This window comes from Bombus impatiens, unplaced genomic scaffold (assembly GCF_000188095.3).
Source record: "Bombus impatiens unplaced genomic scaffold, BIMP_2.2 scf_0102, whole genome shotgun sequence".
In the NCBI taxonomy this organism is placed as follows: Eukaryota; Metazoa; Arthropoda; class Insecta; order Hymenoptera; family Apidae; genus Bombus; species Bombus impatiens.
In genome coordinates this window covers 443,131-465,231 of record NT_176521.1, presented here as the reverse complement: position 1 = coordinate 465,231, position 22,101 = coordinate 443,131, and the positions used below count along the sequence as shown (strand labels likewise).

Here is a 22,101-nt window from a genome sequence, read left to right as displayed (position 1 = left end):
TTCCATTTTTCTTTTTAATCATTATATGTACGTATTTACTCTAATGTAATAATCACGGCCTTCGCAATCCGCGAGTAACCGTTCAAATGATAACTGCGAAAAGGGGACATATTTATTGAACTTTTCAGTTTGTCGTGCCTTCATGAAATTCCGTGATTGACAGCCATACGTATATCATCGTAACGACATGTAATTGATCATGGCACCCTCCAGCATTTTCAGGTACTGAAAGAGGTATTATATTTGTTTTTTATTACATTTAAAAGATGAACATATATCACGTTTGAACGTAGCATATGAAATACAAAGTTTTACATATATTCTGAAATAACGAGTACCTGTCCAGACCAACAATTTTGTAAACGGTGTATATTATCATCTTACATCATTTTAAACAAATATATATATCTCCTCGAACGTATCAAAAAATGAAAGAAATACATAGTAGTTTTGCAAAAATTACTGCGTTTGTTATCCTAAATCGGTAACGCCTCAAATCCATCAAGTGACACATTGCAGACTGCTCATGAAACTTGTTTCGAGGAATGTAATATGCAGTAGATAATATATCAAGATAATTCAAGAGCTATTAATATAAATATTAATCTCATGCATTTCCTTTTCTATTTCTTTCTAACGAGCACCAGAATTAATGAAAATAAGGATGATCTATGAATCATATTAATTTCAAAACATCTACGCAATTAACCCTGAACAATATAATAAACGAAATTGGCTTTATTGTCGCGCTAGGATTAGGTTGGTAGACGTAAAAAGCATTAACACTATGTGCACGGGAAATAATCTAATAATAAACATTTTCTACGTATGTATTCAGACATATATATATATATAGATACATAATTATAACGATCCTCCTATACCCTTTAAAAATATCAAATACAAATAACAAATCGTTCGATTTGCGAAAATTTTATAAAATATATTATTCGAATGTAAAATAAAATATAATAATTATTCTTATCAAGTATCTTGTTCGCATTTATTCTCTTCCCTTTCTTTTCATACCTATATTTCTAGCAACAATTATCGAGCAGGCTTTTTATACATTTCCATAGAATATGTTCGACGAAAGTATAATCACTATTGCACTACAAGACATTTCGTCCAATTTCTCCTTTCCATGGATGCATCCATTCGAAAATAGCTTGGGGCATTTTACTCGTTTAGGACGCAGGTGCGCACCAAAGCATCACATACTGAGTACGGATCGCAATTGCTGCTGGGTCTCCTATCTTCCAAGTAACCTTTCTTTTCCTCCGCAACACCTCGAGGAATACGAATACTAACGTTACGATTGGCCACGCCAGCACTGAAGTCGTGTATGCTGCTGGTTTCGCATTTTCCGGTTAAACGACGTTCATTGTCCTTCCCTCCGCGTGGGTCGTACGCTTGAATATGCCTGAGGTGTTGTTTGCTCAATTTGTCGATTGCCTTCTCGATCTCGGCGATACCATTCTCGGCACGCATGGCTTTTGTCGAGAAGTTCGTGTGCGCACCGGCACCATTCCACGTACCATCCATGGGTTTCGGGTCTAGGGTGACAATCACACCATACTCCTCAGCTACGCGATGAAGAATAAACCTGGCTACCCACAGATCGTCTCCACCCGATATTCCGCTACATGGTCCAATTTGGAACTCCCATTGAGAGGGCATAACTTCTGCGTTAGTACCGGCAATCTTTACGCCAGCGTAAAGGCAAGCTCGATAATGAGCTTCAACAATTTCGCGGCCAATTACTTTATCAGCACCTACACCGCAATAATAAGGTCCTTGAGGGCTAGGGAAACCATTTTTTGGCCAACCAAGTGGTCTACCATCGAAATCAAGGAAGGTGTACTCTTGCTCGATTCCGAACCATGGATCTTGATCCTTAACAGCTTCCATAGCTTCGTTACATTTGAAACGCTTATTCGACTTAGTCGGGGTCATGTCGCTGTAGTAGGTATCACAAAGTACTAGCTTGTTATTTCCGCGACGGAACGGATCATTGTAGATCGCCACCGGACAAAGATAAATGTCGCTGTTGGCACCATCCGCTTGGTATGTCGAACTTCCGTCGTACGTCCATATTGGTAGTTCTGGAAATCAGAAACCAATACGTATTTGATTAAGAAATGTTCTCTAGTTATTGGCATTTATTTTATTTTACTTTCACTTTTACAATGATTTATAGAACATGAAATAATTTGTATGTTAGTATGTTAATGTTGTTAAAAGGTGATTGTTATAAATAATTTATTAAACTAGACTCGACTTGATCGTAAAAGTTTAGCTAAATATCAAGTAGTAAAGTAATAATAGTCAAATAATAAATCTTTGTTTTTTGTAAGAATTGATAAACATCATTCATATAGTTGCTGATAAGTATACCTACTGAAAATACTAATAAGATTTCACTTAACGTTCATATTGTATTTTATCCTGCTTTTACTGATACAGATTCAATGCTTCATTGTAAAGCGTTTTATTTTCAGATGAATAAAAGAGCTCGTGTATATTCGTAGAAAGCAGCTATTTAGCTATCTCTGTTAGCCTTGGCTATCTTTAGAATGGATTAATCTTGCAATTCTCGTAGTAGATATTAAGGGACTTGATTTATTCAAATTTTCAATTATCTATCCATTAATGAAGAAAAATTTTATTTGTTCAATTGTTCTATGAAACATTACTTTAACATTGTAAAGAGTAGTAAATAACTAAATAAAAAAATAAGTAACTAATAAGTAATAAGTAACCTAGCAAGTAATAAATAACATAAGTTATTGATTAATTATTAATTAATAAAAAAATGAAAATACATCTATTTATTGATACTATCATCCGACGAAGTTCAAAACAAACGCATATTTCGACTTACATAATCAATTCCATGCAAGTACTACTCTTAGATTGCCGACATTCAATCATGGCCCCGTGAATTCTACGCGCCACAGATGTTAATGGTTTTGTAACGCGCGCAGAATCTCATGAAGACGGACGGATATTATTCGTAATGCTGACAAACGTTTGAGATTAATGCATATGTGCCGAGCGATCAACTATTTTGCACATCATACCTTATGTGTTGCATGCCTGAATCGAAAACGAGGAAAAAAATGAAAAACAAATGTTTCGAGATGCGAAATATTAAATATAATCATCTGATGTTCCTTAAACATAGTTTCTATCGTGACATAATATTCAACATGATTAATTAATATTGGCCGGAGAAGATAATTTACTGTTTTTACAACAAACAAACAATTTTGAACATTTATGAAACACTTTGTCAACACGTTTACACGTGTTCTCATGTAAGAAAATGCCTCGATTTTGTGTCCGTCTTTTAATTACGGTAAGTAATTACTTAATTTGGTGTTTGTAATAGATCATTTGTTTCGATTCACTGAACTGGAAATCAACTAGTTCAGTCGCATTTTGATGTAACTACATGGAGTAATGAAATTTTTGATCGGCCTAGTTTAAATTACTCTGTAATTTGAAACTGATATTAGATTAACTCTCTTTAGAAAAGGATCCCCACGATAAAAAATTATTGAAGATATGAAATTATTGATATTTTCATGATTAAGTTTCTATAATTAATATTGGATGAGGTTGAGATGCGTTTTTTTAACGAATAGTATACTAATAATAATATATTAATTCGAATGAATTTAACACGTGATTGATCTTGAAAAAATATTAAATTGTAGTTGCTATTTTCCTTAAAATAAAAAAAAAAATTACTTTTTCATGGTAAATATATCAAGACTAAGACACTAACCTGACGGATGTTTCGGCACAAATTCTACAGTCCTGGTCTTGCTTCGCAAACCTTCGCCAGTACCATCGATCCAGATGTATTTCGCTTGAATTTTATCCTCTGGTTGAGGCAGGTCGAGATACTTATTTAGCAAGGTCTTGTCTAAGGCCGCGTTCGGCGACTCCTTCAGCATAACGCGCGACATAGTGATGCTGCAACACGATAAGAATGGTATTAACGACTATAACTATTATTTTCTGTGTCGAAACATAATGCAATTACATATGTACTATCAAAACGGACTACATTGTATCATAGCACCTATAATAACTAGACTGCGAATATTAATATAAGTTCATATTTTTACGAATATTATTAAAAAAAATGTGATCTAAGTAAAGAATTTTTTACCTATTAAATATTATAACGAGTACTATACTTTGGACATTTTACATATTTTTACGTATTATATGCATTTTAGGCACTTTTGCATCTGCAACTTCTCCATAAACGTGTCTATAATGTTATAGTAATACTAATAATAACTAATAATAACACATCATACAATATTTCGTTCATCCAATCGATTTTATTTCATTATACATGAAAAAATGTTCATGAAACAATAAAGGTAATTCTAAAATTCGATCTCTTGAAAATCTCGAATAAAGATTTTGTTTGACATTCGAATCGTTTGTTTCGATATTTGCCGGAAAGTATCGATTCTGAATTCAGACGGATGATGGCGTCGCGTAGTGGCGAGAACGTGAACTCCCCGTGTGATATTAATGAGGATTCATTCGCACATGTCAGATGCAGCGGCACACGGCATAAAGGATCCTCTCGATTTATTCTCGGTGGGACAGAAAGAGAGGTGCGCCTACGTATCACGCAAGACGCATCAGGCATCACGCAGTACGCACGCGGGAATCGCGTGCTATTCCAGCCCCAAAGAGTACACACGCATGTTGCCAGTCGCCCACGAGCAACGCACTCGAATGATGTTCCTAAAATCTTTAACTGATATCATAACTCTAACCACGCACGTGCAAATATTTCGAACGTTTCGAAGGTCGAATCGGACTATTTTTAAAATTTTTCCCTTTGTTGCTCGGATGATACGTATACCATGAAACCAATATATGTATAGAATGTATCAAGTGTTACGAATGTATACAATATGTAGTAAATATAAACTAACAGCTTTGTGTACTATTTTTATTAATAATTTTAGAAAAGCTTTGCATTACTAACATTTCGAAATGTTTATATATAAGAGTTAAGATAAATGAAAGCAGAATGAGAAGGAAACTAAATGAATCTTTTAGGCACTTCAACATTTTTCAATGGAGTTCATTCCACTTTTGTTTGATCGTTGGAATCGGATGTAATTCGATATCGATATATCGAATAATAGCTTTTTTGTATATAAATTTGTTAAAATTTGATTCTTGTTTATGTAATTATTCATCTCTTATTCTGAATTACTTAGTTGTCATTTAATAAACATTGTTACAAGCGTTATTAAAATTAGTTTAGTATACTAGGTAATTAGGCAACTAAATATGAAATCAAGACTTGTGTAATCGTTTGCATAATAGGTATCTGATTAAATATAAAACGATGGATTAAATATATTTCAAATTAATCGTTTGTAATACCTAATCGCTGCTATGTTTATGGTTGAGAGAGATATAATCTTTCTCCGCAAATACATGACATTATCTAAACCGTGCAAACTATGCAAGTATGTACATAAATCATTTCTTACAATAAAAACTATCTTTAAAGCTAAAAATCAATTGAAAATTTAGAAAATTATCTTTAAATTATAAACACATTTAAAAAGTTAAAATCATAATAGTACTTAAGTTAAGTATTACTTTAATCACGATCTAATCAAAAATATACATACATATATTTTTTGTTTCATTACTATATTAATTATATCAACAATTATTGTTTGGAGAAAGTTAACAAATATCCAAAAAATTCTCCGTAAAAGAAGAAACGAAATTTATTGTCCGAGAAATTGACCGAACTTTGATCAACCAGACACTTATTCCTTTAGCTTCATTTATCATGGAATGGCGTTAAAGACACCATTTCTCCACAGCATCTTGTTCACTCGTAGTATGTACAATGTACATTGTGAAACACACTGTGTAATTTACCGGTTTCCCGAGTACTGCCATTTGTAGAAAGCATGTCGGACCATATATACATATTCCCTTGAATGCAGTGAATGCATTTATAAGCTTCGCAATAATGCAAAGCGTCCCTCGATCGCCAGCGAGAAACATAAAATCTTGTTCGATAAAATTCGATCAGACTTATTCAACAGTTCTCAATACTTCTTTCGATAGTACATAGATACTTTAAGTAACTTCCCAAAAAGTTCGTGAATATTCTAAATATGTACTGTAGGGTACTATCATCTTCCTGCATTTTTATAATCGACCAAAGATGATTTTAATGAACAGTGGCGTCAATCAAGTGAACAAATATTTACATACTCCTCTTTCTGATTTATCGTTTAGGTCCTAATTAGTAAAGTATCACTATTCTACCGGCTAAAAATATTGTATATACTCTAATCTAATTAAAAGAGATTAATAGAAAAGAAATAAAATGAAAATGGAATTTAAACAAATAAATGGTATTAGTACGACAGTAAGGTTGTATGACTAATATAAAAAACTAATATAAAAAATATAATAACAAATAAGAGAGGGAATCTGTATAAAATTCTGTAATCAAGATTCTAGATCCACATAAAAATTTTAATAAAAAGATTTATGAAAATAAATTAATTTTATTGCAACTAAGATATTAGATGATAAGATGTTAAAACTATTAACCTTAAATAAAAAGAGTTAAAATCCATCCGGTGTCTTATCTATTTGTGCTAATATTATAGGCATATTTACGAAAGAAATATGTAATGTGAATTTTTTGTACATACTGTAAATTACATTATTCAACTCGGCGCGTACACTATTGTAGCTGTAAAATATTGTAAACCTTATATTTTTTTCTCTGAAGTACTAAATAATGGAATGTGATATAAAGAGATTAAGAAAATACGTTGATACGTTATCTTAAAAAAGTTAAAAATGAGGATAACGTCAAGAACTACATTTCAAGGTTCTGAACCAGTTATTCACTTTCACAATAATTACCAGCTTTTGTAAAGCCTCTTTTAAATTCGATATGGCTATAAGTTTCATTATATAATTTCATACATTTCATCTAGGATATCTTTTCAATAATCGTGTATAATGTACACTATCAAATAGATGCAATGTAACGTTTGATATTAGGATCAATTAGGATCAAATAGAGTAATCGAATTAGATTCAAAAGCAGTAAATTGGATCGTTCATACCATTTTGATATTTTCCGATTTGTACTACCACTTTTTCCATTTCTGCTTCGAATTTTCTTATATCCTGTTAGTACGAGGTAAAGGTGCTGTCAATCGATCACAATTAAGCATATACTAACCTAAAACATCTGCCGATAGTGATCCATTTCGGTGTTGACCCGACGGCAACATTTTTTAAGAATCCAGTTCCACACAACTTTACGAGCATGTTTGGACCCATTTTTGAATATCGTTGGTCAAACAATCGATTCGCGTTTGTTAACTTTTTGTGTGAATCGAATCTCGTTTGACTTATTCGCACGAAACGAAACGACTCTTAAGAAAGAGGCACTAAGAGTAGTAAAAAGAAAGCAAATAATCGCTTCTCGGTTTTGTTATGCAAATAACACTTTTGAAATCGAAGAAAATTGAAGAAAAAATTTGAAAAGAACTCTGAATAAGGAGAAATCGTGAAAGAACAACGTATTCTTCACTGGCCCACTAACATAAACTGTAGCAGATATTATTTATATATGTAGCTATCCCTTCCATCTTCAATCCCAACAGAAATACCGGTTTCATCGCATTTCGAATAAATTTTAAATTTGTGCCTCTCCCGTGTATTATCAATCTTTTTTTCTACTTTTTAGATTGTTTTATTACGTATATATTATAATGTAGTTCTTGTTTAGTTTCTTTGTTTTCTGTAAGTATGTATATAAGTATGCATATATATAATATGATACAATATATAACTAACAGTATATGTAACTATCGATCAGCGGTAGATGTTGAGATCACCTGAGATGTATCAGTGAAACCCAATACATTGCGTGACCATACAGTAGTCGTACGATGTAAACAATAGCGTATTACTACATATATATGTATATTGTATATATTTCGCTCTTAATTTATCGATCTTAATAATCGAAGCATACAACCGAGATATTTACTTTTTCATAACTTCTCACCTATTAGATAAATTATTTGTAACATTTACATAGTTCATAAATTTTTGTATGTTCTTGAATGATAAATTTACAAAAACATTTTATGTTTCAATTAACTTGTTTGTTATATGTCAGGTGATCAATTATATTTTTATTATCCATTGTTTATTTCTCAAATATAATACTACTATTGTATTCGTGATTGTTTGCAAATTCTTCAGCCTTAAACAAAACAAGAAATTAACAATATGTAAGTAATGTTCATTCTTCTACAACTTTTTCTTTCTCCTGATGTTCTGTAAACTAGAAATCACAAACTGTTATCTAGAGGGACAAATATTCATAACTTTTTACAAAGGTTTCATTAAAGATCTTTTTATCAATGAAGAATTATGTAATGGTATTTGCAACTACTTGTACAAACTTTATGTTTCACATAATGATAAGGTGCTATCAGTGTAATACCTTCCTGTATTAATATTATCCGTAATAAACATTCGTTCATTTGATAAAATAAAAATACACGAAAAATAGATAACTCAGATAGAGTATAAGCTAATATCTATTTGAACGAGTACACAATAAAGATAAAATGACGCGTAATAATATATCAATTACATTAATCGTATCTATCATATTAATGTGATTATTTTACTTTTTACATATCTATAATAGTTATATTCTACAATGAGGAAGAATTTATATTATTTTTTATTAACTGAGTTATTGATTTGCTTTCATATATAAAACACCTAGTGACTGTATTTACTCGATCGAAGTTTGATACGTGCGTGCATACATATGTACGTATCGATGAAACTAGCGCCACACAAGTATAAATATTGTTGCTGTAACAAATATCAAAGTAAACCAGTTACAACATAGAAAGACGGTTATTACAGATTGTTCAAAGATTTTGTCAAGAGGACCGTTGAAACATTGAATTCGTGTCTTGTTGCATGCAACACGTAAGGTTATGAATTATTAGTTTGCGAGATATTATGCTAGAATGCTCCACTAACCTATTTCTGTCAATAAAAGAAGTAATAAGTTGAAAGATGCATAAATATGTATTTATTCATTGCTTTGCTATTGAAACAGAATTCATCGGATATCGTTAATCAGTAATCAAGTATAAAAGAAGTCAAACATATATATATATACAGGGTGGTTGGTAACTGGTGGTACAAGCGGAAAGGGGTGATTCTACGCGAAAAAAGAAGTCGAAAATATAGAATACAAATTTTTCGTTTGAAGCTTTGTTTTCGAGAAAATCGACTTTAAATTTTCGTTCGGTACGCATGCACTTTATCACGTCTCGTTGTAGATTGTTGTCGTTGTAACGGATCTCATTGTAGATTGTTGTCTCGATGGAAAAATTAAAAAAAAAAAATTTTTTATTCTATATTTTCGACTTCTTTTTTCGCGTAGAATCACCCCTTTCCGCTTGTACCACCAGTTACCAACCACCCTGTATATATATATATGTTTGACTTCTTTTATACTTGATTACTGATTAACGATATCCGATGAATTCTGTTTCAATAGCAAAGCAATGAATAAATACATATTTATGCATCTTTCAACTTATTACTTCTTTTAAGTGAAATGAAGTGAACTTTATGTATCATTATTTCCATTTAAAATGGAACACAGGAGGAAATTTTTTCAATCATTTATATTGCATTCATGAACGAAAATTGGGTACAATAACGATGCCATAATAAGAAATTGATACAGCCATAGCCGTTTTATTTTGAACTGTCTCATAATTGAAACAGCAACAACTTCTCGATGGAATAATTTTACATGAATAAGATACAAATATTCTTAAAGCATGAATTAATCTTATAATTAAGTTAATTTTATTTTACATATTTTATTTTTTTTATATACTATATTTTTAATTCACAGTAATTTTAATTATATTATAATTGAAACCTTGTATTTTTAAATATCAGACCTAAATATGTAGGCGTATAAACTGGTCTAAACTAAACTACTATGAAAGAAGTACTAGGAAATAAATAGTACAAACAAGTGCAACAATGTCACAATTTAAATTTATTCTGTAGTGTACACATCAAAAATATCGTTCATTTGACATACCTTTATTTGTCATCTATGCTTCTTTAACTATGTGACTAGGCTACAAATGCGTTATGTTAACGTAATATTCGCGATCGTATATGTGCTAATGCCAAGAAATGTGATTCGAAAGAGATGAAAAATTCCTAATGCATTCGCTTTATGCCAACATTTTGCGATATGTTTTATAAGTACGGAACTCAACGGTGTCTTTCTTAACCTTGGTTCTAAAATTTACAGAATTTCGTAGAACACACGTGGCATAAGCGCTTAACGAAAATTCAGGGATTTTCCTTGTCATCATTTGTAATATTCCCTAGTAACTTTCCGGTCACTTTCAAGAGAATACATTGAAATGAACGGTGTCATGCTGCGCTGCACACCCTTGAAGTTAGATTGAAAGGAAGCCATGAAATCAATTAAGTGTATTAATTATCCCTGTGAAGGGTTGATGATATTCAATGTTATTCGAAAATACTTGGAAAATATTTTTGTTTTTAGATTATATTAGGTTGAATTAGAAAAATTTTAGAAAAATATACATATAGTGCAAACATATTCATTATGTATCACGTACTTTTAACACATAAAACACGTTGCTATAGTCAAATTGTAACGTGTTTTTTTTTTATAAATATACGCGACAGCCAATTAAAACAATTACTAAGCATAATCTGTAACAGAAGAAGTTAATGTAATCAAAATAATATAAAATATATATATATAGTATCATACATATTATATATAAATATATTATATACTTATATAAAATATATATATATATTTTGTCTATTTTACTTCTTTCATAAAAAGATACATATTACAGGAGCCAATTAGATAATTGAATTCATTGAGTGTGCATGCTTGTATGCATCAGCATGCATCAGTGTGCATCACAATCGTTTATGACGTTAGTGCTTGTTAGCTAAATAAAACGTAATCTAAAATTAAATGCACGATACTTTCGATCGCTTAACTGATCGTTTAACATATTTTCGAGGGCTTCGGCGCGTATCTCTTAATTATGAATGATTGGTATATTGATAGTTCAGACACTATACATCAATAAATTGTATTGGAAGTATATTTTAGTTCTATTAAATATTTATTTAATTATCTTACTTTAGCTCTATGTTAAATATAAAAATTAATTCTGTAATCTTGCTCCTTGTTTATGTATATCTTATGCCTAGATGTGTTACGATGTTTACGACAATCTATTGAAATTGAATCATGAATTTTCAAGTAGATAGTATGTGACATACAGCTACCTAGGTATTTCAGGCACATATATACATGTACCTCAAGGATACCTATAAATCATGATTCATTCTCGAGAAGCTGTTTCGTCTCGTGACGACCTTCTAATACCACAATTTTCACTTCCGTTTTTTTGTCGCGGTAACCATCACAATTAACGATAATACCAATATGAACATTTCCTGTAATTTTGTCATTTAAAATAATGACGCTTTCTCTATCATTCGATAATTTACGCAGTTACATATATATATTATATGTACCTATGCATGTACTATTAAAGAAATATTCTGTTTTTAATATTTAATTAACATACGAAACCAAGTGTATTGAACTAGGTCTCAACATAAGCTGAAGAAAGTACGGGAGATAAATAACTGTCCAAGGATGGGTTGACATATTAATCCATCTAACTCTAAGTGCATATATAGAGGATAGTAAATATCAAGCTTGCTAAGTGCAATTAGGATGTATATGAAGCTATCTAATGACTTAATTACACATTTAATTAACGAAGGAACTCAACCATCATTTATTTCGTTGAAATCTCGAGCACATCAAGAACTATCTCAATAATCAAATTAAATGTATCATAATATCTTGTAAAATTATTTTTTATGCTTCTTAAATGGTTTCTCTTATTGAGATCAATTTTCCATTTTTGTATATTTAAGAAGTTATTAGCTTTAAACATATACCCTATAAATTTTCTATCGATATCTTTTAAGGAATAATAAAATACTTCAGTAAAGTAAAATATATGAGACTCTGAGTATACCGAATTGAATGTTATTGGCAATTGTAATTATAAGTTTAATTAATATATTTATATAATTAATATATTTATATTTATATTTATATATTTATATAATTAATATTAATATAAGTCTAATTGTAAGTACTTGTGTTATAGAGGAGAAATTGACCATGACCCAACATTTCATTTCCTTAGCTATTAAAGATATGATGCTATGATAATTCTAGGAGGAGAAGGCAGTACATTACTGAAATTGACAAATAATGTAAGTTAAGCTAACATTCAGTACAATATAAATAAATGTGATGGTAGTGAGATAACGTGCAACTTAATTCGAATAATGTAACGCTTAGAGAATTTATCCGGTGTTGGGATAGATACAAGTGCGATCATAGTGGGCATTGAAGTTTGCCAAATGCAATTGGCAGGTGAACATATTGCATACAGCTCAACTGACGTTCGAAAGCAACGGTTGGTATAGATAACAGTCACCAACGAAAATAGTTTTCGGTCCGAAGTGCACTAGATTGAAAGTGCATTTGGCTTCCGGGTAGAAGAGCGACGCGGAAACATCTCGTCATCCTCAAGATGCTCACTCGATCAGAATGAAAGTTCGTATTCCACGTGGGACATCGCACAGCGATCTTATGCATTCTTGCATGCGCTCATTGCCATGTGATTTTCTACTTTCTATATATAAATATACTCATATAATCGAACGTACACTTATTTTTCTGTTTTTCTTATTGGGTTGTCATTAGAAAAGAAACAATATTTATTCAACGATAAGATTAAAAGTATGTGATTAAGAGGCGTAGATTTCATCTGTTTTGGAACAATTGAATTTGTTGTTCTCTATTCTGTAAACATAATGATAAGTATGTAGGTTTTACAGTTAAGAATCTTACGAGAAGACAATATTTGTTCATTGATAAGATTTAAGCAAGGACAAACGTGATAGCTGTACGCTTGAAGTATGGGAAAATCTTCCAAAGATATCGAATCTATTTTCATATCTTTTGTTCTCGACTAAGATGTTGAATTTTCAAACACTGAATTGTGTGTACAAAAATTTGATTGTTGGTCAAACGTAATCTTTGTTAACTTGCTTTTAACAAATTTTCCATTTCAAAGTTCAATGATAACGACGATATATCTAAAATGATCATTTGATAAGTCAGTTATTTAACAAATATACACTGGTAAGAAAAACAAACTTAGTAATAGATTAGTGTAATAGTATTAATATTCGTAAATTGAATATCGTTGAGTCTTTATCTTATATGTATTAGAGAAATGTATCATAAAGAAATAACATTGCTTTCAGAACAGTCGATACTTTCCTTCTATTTTCGAAGAGTTTAAATGAGAACGTTCTACATCTTTGTACCTACGGACGATCGATTACACTTTACACCATGTTCAACAAAATGTATTACTGCAAACCGTGGCATTCGATATGTTATCATACATACGTATACACTTTCGATTTCGAAACTAAGTTAATGTAATTGAAACAGGAATTGTTTCAGAATGTTTCCAAACTCTTTAATCTCCTACTTTAAAGTTGAGCGGTCCAGTCGAAGATAAATGTATGTCACAATACTTTTATTTTCTTTAGAGAACAAATATTAGGATAAATAATTTTCTTAGAAAATTTGATACGAAATTGTAATTATTTTGATCAATTGCAATTGAAATTTATTCCTTTCTTTGAAATTGGTCCCTTCGTTGAACAGTATTATTTGCGTTTTCTTGACATTTAAAATAGCAGAGATATTTTAGGTGAACAGAGTAGTGACCCACCCTAGATATTACTTGCTTAAGAAGATCAGTGGAACACAGCTAAAATCGCAAAATAAATTTCCTGCAACCATGTCGCCCTTCAGTACTATGTATTACCAAAATTACGAATTATCTTATCTCGTAATATATATTAATAATACACTAACAAAAGTAACGAAAGAATTTCCTTCATGAAAACTTTCATAACTTATTCACTAACGTGTGAATAAAGAAATATTTAAATGGATGTAGCCGACTGAATCTTTTATTTGTATTATATTCCTTTTTTACTGAAATCAATCAAACGATAAAATTGCGATGAACCCATTTTCCATCCAAAAAAATATTTTCATGAGCCAACCTAGAAATTTCTGCACACAATGACCATTATACAGCAAAGGGCGCAAGTTACCACACGAAACACACAATAATCTCTGTAATTCGCTCGTCAAGATGGCAGATAATACAATATTTCTAGAGCGCGTTCGTGTCTGAATAGACGATCGCAGGCCTGTTATGATTACGGAGCGTTTGCAACAGTCTAGCGACACACTTTCTTTAGTTTTCGGAACAAACACGCGTCGTCCGATGATTACACGTGTTACCGCGACCCCCACTGCTATCACTTCCATTCTTGTTAATACGAAAGAACGTTGGATCGATTCACTGTCGACGTTCTATCGTCATGGAAACTTGCGAAAACATATCCACGCGATTCACCAGACCCGATGACCCAATCCTCCATCATTATGTGGATTCGCGGCCTCACATGGGTTCAGTGTGCCGCGTAGAACGGAAAAAAAGAGTCACGTGCGTGCAAATCCTTCACGTCTGTCAGTCGCCTTGGCTCGGTTTTTGCGAATTATTTTTCTTGGTCATACATTAACCCGATATTTAAGTACAGTGACATGTAAATTCATCAGTTAAATGGATTTTTCATTTTATATTTTATTGTAAAGAATTACTGTTAATATCGAATGTAAGGTTATGATGAGCAAATAGTATAATAGATAAACACTATTATATAATATTAGCCAAATTCTTTAAAATATCATTTTCAGAATATAAAATGAAAAGTCTATTTGATTAACGAAGCTTTTGAACGCTACTGTAGGTACAATGGGTGTATGAAATTATCTAATTAGATTAGATAAAAATATATATCTAGTTTGTAGAATGACAGTTTTCATACAAAACAAAGGAATAGATCGATGTTGAATACTTATCGAGTATATGTGGTTGTACACGATTTAAGTAATGCCTTCGATTAATAAGTCTCGCTACAAACTAGTTATACCATAGTTCGTGTTTGTTACATTATATAACGAATTAGAAAGCAATAGTGTATACTATATTCCGTAATAATTAGATACAACAGAGTGTCGTTACTGTGTGATGAACTATTTCAAATTAATTTAAATACTTTTTTAAGCTTGTATTTACCTCAAAATACATGGAATAATTCTCAGGCTTTATGAACAATGAAGATGTTTTATTCAGGAATGGATATCACCTTGAAATATTCACAAACAACCTAGAAGAATTCCACTTCCCAATCACATTTTTTTGTCTAAAACAGTCTTGGCTAATTAACATAATACTCTTGCTATTAACATATGATGCCCTTGTCATTTCATCATTTTATAAAGTAAACACAAATTAACTAAACATATTAAATCAAAGGTATCGTTAACAAATATTATTTAACGTATATTTCCATCTTTTTTTGTTTAAAGTCCGATTAAAATAATTAATGAGTTATTACAAAAACATTAACTTTCATTTCTCTTTTTATTTCATTTAGAATAGAATTTCATTCATAGAAGCTGATTTTTACTAAGAAATATTCAACTATCAACACTTAGTAATACGGGATGAAATTAAACTACAAAAGATAAAGGCTTATCGAAGAGTAGAAAACTGGTTAAGTCAAACTGGTTAAACTGTTTACGGAAGTTGTTGTTCGTTACCAACACCATCAGCTGAGTTACAGGGACGCAGACATATAGACAAATATAAGTATCGAATATGGTTCTCACGACACTTAATACGCGAGAAAACATCGGTGATGTTTTAATGACACCACCACATGGTTTCCAACATAATACCGGACACGCATGTTTGTTATAATCATGAAATTACCAAGAAAAACATTTATGTCTATACACTATTTAACTTGTTAACTAGTTTGTCCTCCAACTAGAAATTTAATGAAAATGACTCAACGGTTAAATTTGTTTTACTCCCTGCAAATGTAAATGCTATATTATAATTCATTACGTACTGTGAAATTGTTACATCCAACAGATCCGTGTGACAAAGTAGTTAAAATAATTAGCGAGGATTATTAGTCCTTTCACAGTTCAATTGGACAAAGACTCTAACTATTTTTTACAAATTCCTATAAATGTAATACATAATTTGTAGAATTTGTATAATTCTAGGTAATTCCTATAAATAATTATAGTGCTATAAATTTCACCGTATATTATACAATTATCAATATTTACTTTTTGTGAAAAGTCGAAAATATGTATGTATGTTTTCGTATCTGATAGTAGAAATGCAGAAAATTTTGAAGATAAAGAGATAATTATTTTCGAAATCGTTCGTTTCGAATTTTTCGTTATTTTATCGCACCGTAATGGGGTTAAGAGTAATCCCAATGAAACAAGGTACTCTTAATTCTGGAAATGGAAAATACATAAAAGTAAGCTAATCGTTAAAGAAGATAGAAGAAGTGATCATACTTCATGAATCGAAATAAATGAGATGGTTTTATCCTTGAGATGGTTTAAATGCATTGCATGCAAGGAATAATCGATTAATGGATAAGATAACTACAAAAAAAATTTTCCACACGAATTATGCAGTAATAAGACGTTAGTCAATTACAGTTAGGAATAAATCGCGATTCTTAGAAACATGTTAAATCGGCGTATTAACGATTAATGTCGCAAAACATTATGTCCTGTATCTGCTTTTCTTTCCCCACATGAAACACGATTCCCGGAATCATAGTAATCACTATCGTGGCTGAGCGCGTATATTCGAATGCGCTAGATGCTATATCATATTTCACGTAGTTCATTGGAGCACGGTTCAATCGGTTGAAATGCAAACCGTCGATATCCTGAATGAAAATTTCATACAATTCGACAACTTCTATTTTAACGATGTAGGTCAGTGTCTTACTTCCACTACTTCAACTGCCGGTTTAATCCTGACCGTCACTGAAAAAATCGATAAAAATGCATTCATTTACGTTTGCCTAATTGAAAAGGAATATTGAAATCGAATATATTACTACAAGTGGTTGTAGCGTATTGAAACAATATAAAAGAAGGAGATTGAAAAGCAAATAAATGTATACTTATATAACAGTGGCTCACAGAAATATTTATCATAGAACATTTTTATGAATATATTCCACATATTATACAAAACTTTTCAAAATTTCATTAACACTGTAATAAGAGACTGATTACATTGACAAAATTTGGAATAACCTGAAAATTTATATGGAAGTTAAAAAATACTGCAAGTATGTATTTAATAAAAAGTTAATATAAGAATAAATAACAGTGTTAAACAGTATAATTAATGCCGACAATCGCACTAAATATTGGCTTCTTAGTAAATGAATAGAATTCACTGTTCAGATACTTTGGTGATATCTATGAAGCGTATGCTTGCGATAAATATATTGTAACTTCTATATTTACATTTCCAGATTCGCTTCAAACTTTACCAATATAACCATGATAGTCGTGTCTCATTACATAGTTAAAGAAGATTTCAAAATGTTTTATATAACACACATAATACATTCATAAAAGGTTTCTGTGAGTAAAATACTTTTATAAATCACTGTATATCTAATGAGAATGAAGAAGCAGTAGAGAGTATAGCAGAAAAATACGAAGAGTATAAAAATATGTACAATAGATTTAGAAAGAGCTATAATCGAGCGTCGTAAAGAAACGAACATGGGGAGAGAGATACTCTAACTGATTGTCGCGTAATTTCGTTTCGTTAGACGTGAGTAGAGATAAGCATTATTTCAACTCGAATGACTGCAAAATGACGCCAATTAAAATATATAAATAGATTCACTCGGTTTATGTAAAAAGAAATAACGGAGCACTGCTCCCATATAGTTGCTGTATAATATTTTTATCTTAAGATTCTAAATTAGTATTGCCACTATTTCACGATGAATGATTATAAAACAATGATTTTATTGTTCTGTTTTACACAACACAATAATACACTACTAATAATGCTTACTATATAAATACTAATTTTTATAGGAATATAATTTTATAGTACCTAACAAATTATTATATTTTAATATAGATTATTTTATAATAATACAGTAATTTGATAGCACTAATTTTATACAAGATCAGATTTTTATTACACAAAATACAAATAATTTCATGTAACAACTCTATTCGATTACAAAAAAAAAAAAAAAATGTACAAAAAGGAAGAATTTATTTGATTAACGTATAGTTTTATGATTTAAATATTCGCAGAAGAGCTCGATGTTATTTCAAATGCAAGCGCATAATTTCAAGGAAATTCCATTTTACCTACCATGCCAATGAAATGTATTTATATACGTATCATGATTTAAGGTATCATAGCTTTCTTCTGTCCAGTGCGAGCGTAAGATGCTCTTTGTTCGTTCTTTGTTCAACTAGCGAGGAGATATGTAATCGTTCTCATTATGAAGCAAAAGTTTAGATATCGCCTGTCAAATGAATATTCCACATAATGCTAAACTGAACTGCTAAAGTAACTACTAATAACTTTATAATTAATTATTATTGTTGAAAACAAAAAGTTACACTATTATTGCAAAAGACGCATTGTAAAGTCTATTGCGAAAAGGTAATTCAAGAAAATTGCATCATTATTATAAAAAAATTTTTTGCAAAAGTTATCGTGAAAAAATTCAAAAAAGTTGCATTATTGTTGGAAAAAAGCTACTTGTCAAATGAATATTCCGAATAATATTAAACTAAAACTCTAAAGAAGCAACTAATATTTTTATAGTTAATCATTGTGAAAAAAATGATTCCGAGAAATTATGTTATCATTATGAAAAATGATTAGGAACTAATTATTTTTATTATTTTAATAGGGTATAGCCATTAGCGCAAAGATAAGGTTACAGTAAATGCGTATTCTGACGAATTGACATTCTAACGAATTCAATACGACAATGTAATTAAATATGTATATAAACTTTTCATGAGCGTGTGCATTGCTATCTTCAGATGTCTCATTCGCCAGAACATCAATTCGCACGAATACCAATCCACAATAACAGTAGCCTCAGGCAGCTATTAGAGCTATGTGGAAATAGAAAAGTTAATTCTTAAAGATAAATATTACAAAACAAACTACGAGAGAAGATTATTCTGTTACTATGATTAGCAAAAAACTCGTTAAGCAATCTTCAAATTTATAGCCTCTATAATCTTACAAGGCTTTTTACTAACAATTTACATTTTAATTTTTGTAAAGTACACATAAACGCACGATAGTGCGCCGTTTAAAATATGCCGTCCGAAAAATGTTCTCATTCAATAAAAGACACAATCACCTACACACTACTATTTGCCTTTGGACTTTTAATTAACACGAATGATAATTCCGCTTTTCCCACTTAAATGGAGGAAAAACACGTTAGATCATTTTTAACTGAAATTTTAATGAAACATTAGTGTTCTCTTTTCATTGAGAACTGTTTCTGTTGTTCATTGTAATTAGCAAAAAATGTAAATCCTGAAAGATTGCCAGTCTCAATTTTATATCACGATACTTCAATGTAAAAAGTGATAAATCAAATATTGTATGGTATAGAATAGATTAAAATATAATTAAAGTATAAATTAAACTGTATCAATGGCGAACTATTGTCAACACTGTCATTTTATAAATAGTACTTCTTTCTTTACTAACGCAAACGATACTTAAAGAAAAAGTTAGACGATAAAGAAATCAATGAGAATAAATTGCTTAGTATTTCAAATAATAATTCCTTTCTTGCTACAAATACGGTTTTCAAATTTCCTTCAATCGTGCATTAATTCACTCAATTCCATAAAATACTATAAAATCCTTTGTCACAACAATCACATAGATTTAACTGTATCATCCTACTCAAATTAATATCTAAAATCTATGCTAAAAAAATTCGAAATATTTTCCCTCTTTTTAAATAAAAAACGTGTCAGTTTGATCGAAAATCGATGCAATATCTATATAAAGAGGAGGATCAGTGTGATACTCACCGGTGTTATCGCTGGTCCAGCGATCGTACAGAGTGCTGGTATTCTGGCTGATCGTTTGATCGATGACTGTGAAACGGAGTTGCGCGTTGCGTCCTGTCGTGTTGTGTTGTTCGAAAGAATTAAAAGGCACTGGTCATGAAGGCAACGAGCGTCTGATAGCACGAACCGTGTTACTACCGTAGGAGCGTGGCTGCGATATTTATGTAGAGAAGCGTTTCAGCGCACGCGTCGCTTACCCCGCGCTCTTCGACTGCTACGATTCCCCACCTCTAGCTTCAAAGTGATTATCCGATGTGATCGTAGGTCCACTTGATCGTTACATGCCGGAAAATTCTTGTCTGTCCGTGTTGCCATGGTACTTGTCGGTCACGAACCATCCACGGAAATTATTTGCGAGCTCTTCATCGATGATGTAACTTGAACTTGTCCAAGGTTAAAATAGATCATCGTTGATCATCGTACGGGAAACTCGAGGAGCAATTTTTCTGATTCCTTAATTTTAGGTAGCTCGTCAAAACAATGCACTGCAATGAATATCGATACGATTACATTACTAGGGGAAAATGCATTTTTCCCTATTAAGTGAAACATGTACCATTAGAGAAGTTTCTCTTTTTTATCGACTTTTTATAGAAACGTAGAGCACCTATTAATAAACATTTTCACACGATTGAGAAATTTATCGTATGACGAATTCAAACAACGCGCGCAAATGCACATGTGGCTTTACTCAGCGATTAAAATTTTTACTTGACATTAACCTTGTTTTATTTTTACTGTTTTTTTTTTTTTATAGGTACTAACACGTTATTTTAGAGTAAGCGGAGTAACTTGTCTCGTGTTTTCTTAAAGATGCTTAAGTATGTGTGTAAATTTTTATGCGATTATATAAGGCTCAATATAAATCTATTTGTTAAGCGTCTGCGACTTCTGCGGCGAAAATCATCCATGCGAGAATATACATACTTTTTTAATATTATATAAGTACTCCTGAATATAAGAATTGTTTGTCATTTATTACTACTGCAACGTATTTTGTCAATATAAGCAAAGCAGAGAAGATAAGGCACGGACTGCGATACAAACGATCAAGTTATGTCATACGTTGACAATACATTCTAGCAAACTATAAACATAATGCAACTGGTAATAGATAGTATATTGCATTTCCTCGATTGTTCACCAGTAAAGATGTATTTGGCTCTTGTCGTCTGTAAAACAAGAAACGAAATTAACGTAAATCAATCATTTTTTATGCGTAAAAAATCCTATGAGAAAAGGGAGATATATTTTTATATTATTTAAACTAATAATAAAAAATGATATGAATGTAAATTTAAAATAAAGTACAAGGATAAAAAATATTGATTGAGAATTATTGAATGATCGATAATTTTATTTCGAACGAGTGTATACATAAAATTAACAAAGATGATATAACCTTACTTCATTCTTTAAATAGAATTCGAAGCAAATTTTTAGATATTTAAGATGATTTTTTGAAATAAGTCGTAAAAATTTCAACCAATCATTTCAATCAAAGTAATCATTCAGATCACTCAGATTGTTCAAGCAACTTAAAAAGGTTTTTTCCATTTAAGGCACTTCGCAACAATGTAAATATGTACATATATAAAATTTATGAAGTTACACCAATTATTTAAATAAATAAAATTTCCCTCGAAGCAATTTTCATATATTCTGAGTTCCCAAAATAAAATATACGTGTTAACAGATAAATCAATAACGAAGATGCCAATTAAAAGCTTCGATATTCAAAGCTCAAAGTAACAAATAGCAATACAGCATTA

General features: G+C 30.9%; 1 protein-coding gene across 1 annotated transcript; it reads right to left on the bottom strand.

Annotated features, from left to right (window-relative positions):
* Positions 1 to 5: 5 nt before the first annotated feature.
* LOC100750139 (glutamine synthetase 2 cytoplasmic) lies at positions 6 to 20,640 on the bottom strand. The gene is made up of 3 exons (XM_012395005.3): positions 20,291 to 20,640; positions 3,794 to 3,984; positions 6 to 2,105 (listed from the first exon to the last, which is right to left on the bottom strand). Exons 2-3 carry the CDS (start codon positions 3,975 to 3,977, stop codon positions 1,180 to 1,182), a joined length of 1,110 nt encoding a protein of 369 aa, XP_012250428.1. The 5' UTR covers positions 3,978 to 3,984; positions 20,291 to 20,640; the 3' UTR covers positions 6 to 1,179.
* Positions 20,641 to 22,101: the final 1,461 nt, after the last annotated feature.